At 41.3% G+C, this 10,731-nt stretch overlaps 1 protein-coding gene across 2 annotated transcripts in view; it reads right to left on the bottom strand.

Annotated features, from left to right (window-relative positions):
* Positions 1–10,731, bottom strand: part of LOC311232183 (myosin-10) — a 91,524-nt gene that overhangs the window by 17,363 nt on the left and 63,430 nt on the right. For both annotated transcript variants that reach the window (XR_014619927.1, XM_084318881.1), the window contains 3 exons: positions 8,683–8,895; positions 6,802–6,963; positions 2,619–2,747 (listed from right to left, as the gene is read on the bottom strand). Coding sequence is in view for 1 of the 2 variants with exons in the window: in XM_084318881.1 (XP_084175007.1) it covers positions 2,619–2,747; positions 6,802–6,963; positions 8,683–8,895 (504 nt within the window). In the remaining variant the exon portion in view is untranslated. The remainder of the gene's footprint in view (positions 1–2,618; positions 2,748–6,801; positions 6,964–8,682; positions 8,896–10,731) is intronic.

Below are 10,731 nucleotides of genomic sequence, written 5' to 3'. Positions count from 1 at the left end.
ATCTTAAAATGGGTTTTTTTATCACAGAGTATTTGCACTTGCTGAATATTTAGAGAAAGCTTGGGATAAACGCACGGAAATAACATAACATAAGAATGCCCTTTATTTTCACATCTTTAAAAAACGACTCTTAACAATCAGTCAGTTATAGACTCAGGATAACAAAGTGATGTGAAAAGTTAATTCAGGATGTCATTCATTAAACTATCATGCTAGCCATTATACTACTATACTAACCAGTAAACTACCATGCTAGCCATTATACTACTATACTAACCAGTAAACTATCATGCTAGCCATTATACTACTATACTAACTAGTAAACTATCATGCTAGCCATTATACTACTATACTAACCAGTAAACTATCATGCTAGCCATTATACTACTATACTAACCAGTAAACTACCATGCTAGCCATTATACTACTATACTAACCAGTAAACTATCATGCTAGCCATTATACTACTATACTAACCAGTAAACTACCATGCTAGCCATTATACTACTATACTAACCAGTAAACTATCATGCTAGCCATTATACTACTATACTAACCAGTAAACTACCATGCTAGCCATTATACTACTATACTAACCAGTAAACTATCATGCTAGCCATTATACTACTATACTAACCATTAAACTACCATGCTAGCCATTATACTACTATACTAACCAGTAAACTATCATGCTAGCCATTATACTACTATATCTAACCAGTAAACTACCATGCTAGCCATTATACTACTATACTAACCAGTAAACTACCATGCTAGCCATTATACTACTATACTAACCAATAAACTATCATGCTAGCCATTATACTACTATACTAACCAGTAAACTACCATGCTAGCCATTATACTACTATACTAACCAGTAAACTACCATGCTAGCCATTATACTACTATACTAACCAGTAAACTATCATGCTAGCCATTATACTACTATATCTAACCAGTAAACTACCATGCTAGCCATTATACTACTATACTAACCAGTAAACTACCATGCTAGCCATTATACTACTATACTAACCAATAAACTATCATGCTAGCCATTATACTACTATACTAACCAGTAAACTACCATACTAACCAGTAAACTACCATACTAACCAGTAAACTACCATGCTAGCCATTATACTACTATACTAACCAGTAAACTATCATGCTAGCCATTATACTACTATACTAACCAGTAAACTACCATGCTAGCCATTATACTACGACTATGCTTGCACCTCATGGTACCAAAGCACCTCAAAGGCGCTAAAAACAAAATTACAAACATCTCAAAACAAACTGGTCAGACTACTGCTTGACCTTACTCCTAGAACCCACCTCACCCCTGCCCACTTTGACAACCTAGGATGGCTTAGAGTAGACGACAGAGTACAGCAACTTGCAATGGGCCTGGTCTACAAGATACACTACACGACCAAGGTACCCATGTACATGACTAAATACTTCCCAAAGGTCAGTGAATACCACGATCACAACACCAGAGGGAGCTCCACAAATCATGTTAAACCCAGATTCGGCTCAAACAAGGGACTAAACACGTTTCGCAATTATGCCACATCAATGTGGAACGCCCTACCCAAAGCTGTAAAGGAATGTGAATCACTACCCACTTTCAAAAACACTCTCAAAAAACACCTAAGGGAGACTGCAACTCGAAACTGGCCCCTGTAAATGTCCGAACACAACCCCCGCCAATGTACAGTAAATTACCAAGTATGGTCTTGTCAATAATCCAATGTACAGTGTTGTTTGTACAGTTGTACAGTGTCCCCCACCCACCCCTCCTACCCACCCCCCCCCCCCACCCACCCAACCACCTCCAATGTACAGTCCAATGTACAGTCCCATAATCCAATGTACAGTGTTGTTTGCACAGTTATACAGTGTCCCCCACCCCTCCTACCCAACCCCCCCCCCCCCCACTCCTACCCAACACCCCCCCCCCCCCCCCCCCCACTCCTACCCCCCCCCCCCCCCCCCCAACCACCTCCAATGTACAGTCCCACCCCCACCTACCCAATCCAATGTACAGTTTCTACGCCTAATGTATATACTCTTTTCTTTCTGGACTCTTTTTGTATCACAAATACAGTACTGTAATTGCAAATCTGGTATGTCATAAATGTATAGATGTAGCAGTACTGTCTATCTGTATGTCATGTATGTCATATATGTTACGATGAATTGGAAATGGGGGACCCTGGTGGAAACAAGACGAAAGTCTTTCTCTGGTCTGCATCCCTTTAACAATTGTATGTATTGAGCTGTACTACACTGTACCCATTCTACAATCTGTTAATAAAGTTTTCATTCATTCATTCATTCATACTACTATACTAACCAGTAAACTATCATGCTAGCCATTATACTACTATACTAACCAGTAAACTATCATGCTAGCCATTATACTACTATACTAACCAGTAAACTACTATACTAACCAGTAAACTACTATACTAACCAGTAAACTACCATGCTAGCCATTATACTACTATACTAACCAGTAAACTACCATGCTAACCAGTAAACTACCATACTAGATCTAAAGCATTATGTTAGCTGATGTTGTTAGTGAACTGCTGAACACATACCTCCTGTAGCTGTAGGATCTCAGCCTCCAGGCCCTTGAGTTTCTTCTCGTTCTCCTTGGACTGAGCAAAGATCTCATCCCTGGAGGCTCTGGCCTCCTCAAGCTCCCGCTGGTAGTCCTTCGTCTGGGCCTAGAGCGAGAGAGGAGAACACAAGACCATTAAACCGTCTGGGCCTAGAGCGAGAGAGGAGAACACAAGACCATTAAACCGTCTGGGCCTAGAGCGAGAGAGGAGAACACAAGACCATTAAACCGTCTGGGCCTAGAGCGAGAGAGGAGAACACAAGACCATTAAACCGTCTGGGCCTAGAGCGAGAGAGGAGAACACAAGACCATTAAACCGTCTGGGCCTAGAGCGAGAGAGGAGAACACAAGACCATTAAACCGTCTGGGCCTAGAGCGAGAGAGGAGAACACAAGACCATTAAACCGTCTGGGCCTAGAGCGAGAGAGGAGAACACAAGACCATTAAACCGTCTGGGCCTAGAGCGAGAGAGGAGAACACAAGACCATTAAACCGTCTGGGCCTAGAGCGAGAGAGGAGAACACAAGACCATTAAACCGTCTGGGCCTAGAGCGAGAGAGGAGAACACAAGACCATTAAACCGTCTGGGCCTAGAGCGAGAGAGGAGAACACAAGACCATTAGACCGCCTGGGCCTAGAGCGAGAGAGGAGAACACAAGACCATTAGACCGTCTGGGCCTAGAGCGAGAGAGGAGAACACAAGACCATTAGACCGTCTGGGCCTAGAGCGAGAGAGGAGAACACAAGACCATTAGACCGTCTGGGCCTAGAGCGAGAGAGGAGAACACAAGACCATTAGACCGTCTGGTAGTCCTTGGTCTGGGCCTAGAGTGAGAGAGGAGAACACTGTTTTCAGAAACAGACAGATACTTTAAAAACGATGTTTAAAACCAGAGGGTACACACAGGACATTGTAGAAAAAGCAGCTTTGAAAGTAGGTCATAAAACCCAAGAAGATTGCTTACAATCTACAAGAAACAAAACTACCTCTGCACAACCTATACAGTGTGTTACACAATACTCGCCTCTAGGCAACCTTTTTAAACAAACATCCTCTCAGTTCTGATCCAACATTGGATACATCTTTTCAGATCCCCCCTAGACTAGTCTACAGGAGAGCACATAACATCAGAGGCATTGTGGTTAAATCAGACCTGCCTCCTAAAAAAACACAACATTTTTTTAGATGACCTGCCAGATGGAAACTGACGTTGTGGTTTGTGTGCTCAGTGTCACTTTACAGAAAAATGCACTGTTTTCTATCACCCATCAACTGGGAAAGAGATAAAAATAAGAGGCAAAATATAACATGTAAAACTACCAATGTAATCTATATGCTTAAGTGCCCATGTGGTAAGGCTTATGTCGGTAAGACAACATGTGCTTTAAAAACGCGTATTGCTGAACACAGGAGCACGATACGGAATGGGGATGAAAAAATCCCAGTAGCTTTACATTTTAAAAAGGCACACCACAATGTCTCATCATTAAGATACCTTAATACCCTAAGGACTTTGACATTAGACCTTATTTGTAAATTTAACTTATAGAGGGAGACAGTCAATAGATAGACTTTGTTTTTTCGTTTTTGTTTTTGTTTGTGTTTTCAGTGGCTAGGACCTGGACCGGGTCCAAAGAAAGTACATTACACACTGCTGCCTATCTTTAAATGATGTCTAATACTGTGTTTAATATATGTAATATATATATATTTCTCCAAAAAATCTCCTTCTAAAAAATTTCAAATGAAAAGATAAATAGTAATTTCCTGTATAAAAAGATGTCATTTTTTGTGTTGTATTCATACTTGAAAAAGACCGGAAGGGTCGGTCGAAACGTTGTATCTACTGCTGTTATTTTGTCAATTAAAACACCTTGGAGCATAAAGTGAGTTGCGAGCCCCGCTTTGTCTTATGTGTTACTGTTTTTACAGTTTGGCTCAGCACCAAGAAACGGAGGATATGCGTTATTTATTTTTTCTGAGAGGAGAACACAAGACCATTAAACCGTCTGGGCCTAGAGCGAGAGAGGAGAACACAAGACCATTAAACCCTGGTCTCTTAGCTACCTGTAGTGTCCTGAGCTGTTTAGCCTGGTGTGTACAGTACCTGTAGTATCCTGAGCTGTTTAGCCCTGGTGTGTTCCTGTAGTGTCCTGAGCCCTGGTGTGTACCTGTAGTGTCCTGAGCCCTGGTGTGTTCCTGTAGTGTCCTGAGCCCTGGGCCCTCATTCATCAACGTGTTCTACGCACAGATCTGTGCTTACCCTGTGCGTACGATCATTTCTAAGCAAAGAGTGGGATTCATCAATTTCGATTTGAACTTAACTCCGTGCTTACGTCTACGCACAGGTCAGACCATGCGTACCTGGCGCCCAGTGGTAGAATATATTATTACAACAAGGAAATGAGCTTCTGTGCATAATAACACTGGCATGTTCTGTACGAACCGTAGTTCATTATAGTTCATTGTAAAATAGCAACAGTAGTGTAATTATGGTCAAAACCCTATAAATAGCATTTGGAATAATAGATCTTTCTCTCAGAATGAATGCAGCATGGTTTATATAGCGTTATCGGAATATACGGGGTGTAGGCTACTGACTGACTGCGCTCCGCGTAGCTTGATTGATTGATTGAAAAGTTTATTAACAGATTGCAGAATGGGTACAGTACAGTACAGCTCAGCACATACAATTGTTAATTGGGGATGCAGACCAGAGAAAGACTTTCGTCTTGTTTACATCAGGGTCCCCCATTTTCAATTCATCATAAATCATAAAGCTCAACTCGTTATTATTTTGCGCAGACCGCAGAAACACGGGAACGTTTTGATTATATTTAAAAGGCTTTACGTTAAACGAAACAAGTGGAATTTCGAAGCTGTAAGCAGAATACAAGTCATATGAATATAGTGTTCTTCCCCCTTTTTACTGTATAAGAAAGAATAGAAAACGCATTGCAATGACACCAGATAGTGGACAGACTATGTATATGATGGGATTCAAGTTCGCGTTTTTGTTGATCATAGGCATGCTGTCAGAGTATGATATCTTAATCAAACATTCTAGAACATTTGTCGTCACAGATCATGTCCTAATAGAACATAGGCTATGGCATGGATCGTGATATTGTGTGGACTGTTATTATTACTGTACCGGAGTCCCGCACACAAACATGATGGAATTCAAGTTCATGTATTGAAAGGCAGGCTACATCATACATGCAGTGAGATTCATTGTTCTTGTATATGCTCTCGTATTATTGTTTATATAGGCTACCCAATACTGACATCAAAATAGATTGTAGTATGCCTCTAGAAATCATATGCAGCAGGTAGAAAATTGACGGGAGATCCATCGCGATTTGGAATAAAATTGAGGAGAACTTTAATCCCTGGGTATTGATCAAACAACACGGGAAAAGGCAGTCATATTCCAGCGCGGTATTTATTGTGTTTGCGCTGCCCAGGCAGCAATGGTTAATAGATATCATATCCGACATCACCGTAAGTGTACACGTCTGTCAGCCTGTCTCATGACACGCTTCCCTCGGCTTAGTCCATTTTTCCGCATTTCATGGGTGTATTCCATTACCGTATATGGTTAATCGGGGCGTTTCTGGTATGCAAATACTTAAAACAGTGCACGAGCTCAAACGTAGGATCAAAGTCATATTCATCATGACAGGTGTGCGTAGAGCCTGCGTACGCACGTGTGATGAATCCCGACTTCCCTGTGCGTACACTGGTTCTACATTCCGTGCTTACGTGTGGAAATAGAACATGTTCTACGCACACATTGATGAATGAGGGCCCTGGTGTGTACCTGTAGTGTCCTGAGCCCTGGTGTGTACCTGTAGTGTCCTGAGCCCTGGTGTGTACCTGTAGTGTCCTGAGCCCTGGTGTGTACCTGTAGTGTCCTGAGCCCTGGTGTGTACCTGTAGTGTCCTGAGCCCTGGTGTGTACCTGTAGTGTCCTGAGCCCTGGTGTGTACCTGTAGTGTCCTGAGCCCTGGTGTGTACCTGTAGTGTCCTGAGCCCTGGTGTGTACCTGTAGTGTCCTGAGCCCTGGTGTGTACCTGTAGTGTCCTGAGCCCTGGTGTGTACCTGTAGTGTCCTGAGCCCTGGTGTGTACCTGTAGTGTCCTGAGCCCTGGTGTGTACCTGTAGTTTCCTGAGTTGTTTGATGGCCTCATCCCTGGCCTTGTTGGCCGCCTCGATCTGTCCCTCCAGGTCCTTCAGGTCCACCTCCAGCTTCTTCTTAGCAGCCATGGCCACGGCCCTCTGCTTCCTCTCGTCCTCCAGCTCGGCCTCCATCTCCCGCACCTGCAGTCCAGGGAACGGGTTCAGTTCAGTTTAGTTATTGAACTGTTACGAATGAAAACACACGGTGGAAGAGGAAGGAAGGCATATTTAAATTAGGGCTGTCAGTTTATCGCGTTAATTAGATTAATTAATTACACAGCAAATTATCGCGTTATGAAAATTAACTCAAATTGATCAAAAAATAAAAAATGTATTTAATTTTTTTACCTCATTCATTCCATGAGAACTTAGAATACACATTTACAGATGTGTTTTTTTTTAATATGGTCCATTTGTATGTTCTTGGTATCTGATTCTAGGGACATCTATGGATCTCAGGGAATGTATTCCCAGTGTCAGAAATACTGTGTCTGTTACTAGGCTTGAGTAAATTGTAATGAACCAAATGACAATATCAATAAAAATTTTTTTTTTTATCTTTGACTGTGAATAACACCATGCTAAAATTTACCAGACCTGAAAAATCTAAGCAAATGAATAAATGGAAGATGATTAAACAGAAGGTTTTGTAGATACAGTAGTGCATAATGCCATCCGGACACATGCAATTTGAAATATGATTATAGAATATAGAATATCAGGCCTAAAATGGTTATGCGATTAAAATGCGATTAATTAGATTCATTAATTACAAATCCTGTAATTAATTAGATACATTTTTTTAATCGCCTGACAGCACTAATTTAAATGCAAAGTGTAATTGTCCGTACGGTACGTTGTGGGGTGGAAGTGTTAGAAGAATGTGGTCAGAGAGAGACGGTGCTGTCTGAAGTATCTGGCCATAATCAGGACTTCATAGCAAAGTGTCAGATCCTGGGTGCCAGTGGCTCCTTGGAACCTAGCATGGTGAGTGTGAGTGTGAGCGATTGAATGAGGCATAAATTGTAAAGCACTTTGGATAAAAGCGCTATATATAAATGCAGTCTATTTACCATTTACCATCTTGTATGTAATGAAATCAAAGATTTTATATACAGACATTATTTTAAATACATTTAAGAACAAATTCGTATTTACAATGACGGCCTGGCGAGAGAACGAAAGGACCTCTCGAAGGGTAACAGGGATTTTATATATTCTTTTAAATAAAAGATAAACCAAAAAAGAACAATCCAGATAAGACTATTGGACACAGATGATACAACCCCCGAGGTAAATAATTAAAACACACACCAAACAAACAACCACATAAAATGACAAGTCATGCAAGACATGAACTGGACTAAATACTTGCATAAACAACCAAACATACCTGTTCATACTTCACTGACTCATAATCTTTGCACATAATTGCCCAATTGCACAGCCCTGGCCTATTCCTATTCCTATTTAATTTGTATTGTACTATATTCTATTGTGCTATATTTAATTTAGTTTATATCCCATTTAATATGATTCAACCTCTTTATTTACAGTTGTACAGCCCTGGCCTATATTTAATTTTACTCCATAATTATATTATTCTATTGTGCTTAACTTAGTTCATATTTCACTTTATCTTACTCCACCTCTTTATTGTATTATCTGTCTGTTAATGTCTGTCCGCCAATGTCGCACCGAAAACCTCCAAAGCTAATTCCTTGTAGCCTATGTGAAAACTACTTGGCAATAAAGACCTTTCTGATTCTGATTCTGATTCTGATGAAGCAGAACAGGTAAATCCATTGATTTGGTGCCGATAAAAGAAAGGAGCCACTCTGTTGTAACAAGCCTCTCTACCTGCTTGACCAGCGTCCTCTTCTTCTCCTCTCCCTGCTCGTCTCTGGTCTGCAGGTCCCTGTCGAACTGGGCCTTCGTGGCCTGCATGTTGACCTCCAGACGCAGCTTGGCGTCCTCCGTGGCCTGCAGCTCGTCCTCCAGCTCCTCCAGCTGAGTCCTCATCTCCTCCACCTGCTGCTCCAGGGTGCGCTTGGACTTCTCCAGCTCATGGACCTGCACCAAAGAGAGGCAGAATCAGGGCTGATTGGACCTTAGGAACCATGGTCGCAGGGAGAAACATCAGATCTCTTGATTAGGGGTGGACGGTATAAACGGTATGAATTTGCACTACGGTATGGATTTTGACTATACCTTCATACCTTGTGACCGGTAGACTAGAGCAGCTAGTCACAGCAGTAGCAATCACGTTAACGTTACTTGACGATTCACTTGACGTTTGCAGTGGTCGTTGCATAGTGTTTAATTGTACTGACGCTCTCTCTCTCTATGTTGTCAAACATGTACACTAAAGTTAAGTTATGTTGGAGTTTTATTGTGTTTGAGTTGTTTGAGGGAAAGAAACCTCCTGTCCTGCAGTAGTTTTTATTTTCACTTTGTGCCGCTAGATTTGATTGTATTTCATGAAAAGTGTTTCTCAGAGATGGAAATAACTTGAGAAAAGGTTTTGCATTTTTCTATTGCAGTTTTGCACAATAAATGTTCTTAAAATACCTCTGTACTATGTGAAATATGTCCTAGTAATACAAGAGTACAGTAATAGCTGCCAGTGTTTTACCCCTTCAGAAGTATTTATATAGACATTTTAAGATAAATGAATATACCGTGATATATACCGTTACCGTCTATGCTTCAAATTATACCATGATATACATTTTAGACCATACCGTCCAGCCCTACTCTTGATCATCTTGATCATCTTTATCAAGTCATCAAGAGCCACTCAGGCTGCGGTTACACTAGGGCCAGTTTCGTTTTCAGTTTCAGTTTCATTTTTCAGAACGGTAGGTAATGGCAGGCAAGTTAGACATTGTTTTGTCTCCTGATCACCGAGTGATGTATATACATGTAGTACAATGCCAAAGCAGTAGGTGGCGATGTAGTTCAAACATGAAGGCCATTTTCAACCAATCAGAAAGGTTGAACGAGTCACTCCACATCCTGCTCAAAATCTCAGAAAAGCCACCATCTTTATACCTCGCATGAGCCATTTAGCTACATAGCATTTATTTTTCAGCAAGAAATAAAGTGCAATAAACAAAAACGGATACATTCACAGGTGTGTTCTGCCTCATTTGTTGATTATTTGTTGATGAAACAAAACTAACATCAACACAATTGACCACCAAGAGCGGAGTTTAGTCTCACAAAAAGATCGCCGATTTTGTTAGCTTACGTGCTAGGGATATGCCATTATAACAGTATAGCATTGTGGCTAGCAGCGTAGTAACGTTAATGCTAGCAGAATAAATGAATGTAAACTAGGGGTGTAATGGTACACAGAAGCCACGGTTCGGTACGTACCTCGGTATTGGGGTCATGGTTCGGTACGAGTTCGGTACAACAGAAAAAAAAATGTATAATTATTATTATTAATATAGGGGAGCTCCCGTAGCTCACCGCATATCTCTGCGTTATTTCTGCGTCGGGGAAACCGTGCTCGTCACGGATCTGGGGGACACAAGTTCGATTCCCGGACCCGCCGTCATTTCTCAGAATGTCTTCCCCTGCTCTACATCCCATTTCAACCTGTTTCTGTCGGTCATGCTTGACCAGAAAAGCGATAAACGCTAAAAAATAAAGTAAAAAAAAAAAAAAAGTGTTAATATAATAATTTTTTAAAATTAATATATATATATTTTTTTAAATATATTATATTTAGGCGGTCAGGTGGTGTAGCGGAGATTGCGTTCGTCACCAACGCTGGAGACGCTGGGTTCGCGTGTTCGAATCCAGCTCCCGGCGTTGTCACCAACTTGGCTGGCCATTCACACTAATACAATTGGCAGTATTAGGGGGTGGGGAAAGCTGGCGGGTGGGTCCTGGGCGTTG

This window comes from Notolepis coatsorum, assembly GCF_963971535.1.
Source record: "Notolepis coatsorum genome assembly, chromosome: 7".
Classification (NCBI taxonomy): domain Eukaryota; kingdom Metazoa; phylum Chordata; class Actinopteri; order Aulopiformes; family Paralepididae; genus Notolepis; species Notolepis coatsorum.
Note: the sequence above shows the minus strand (reverse complement) of the source record. Positions and strands in the feature narration are given on the sequence as shown.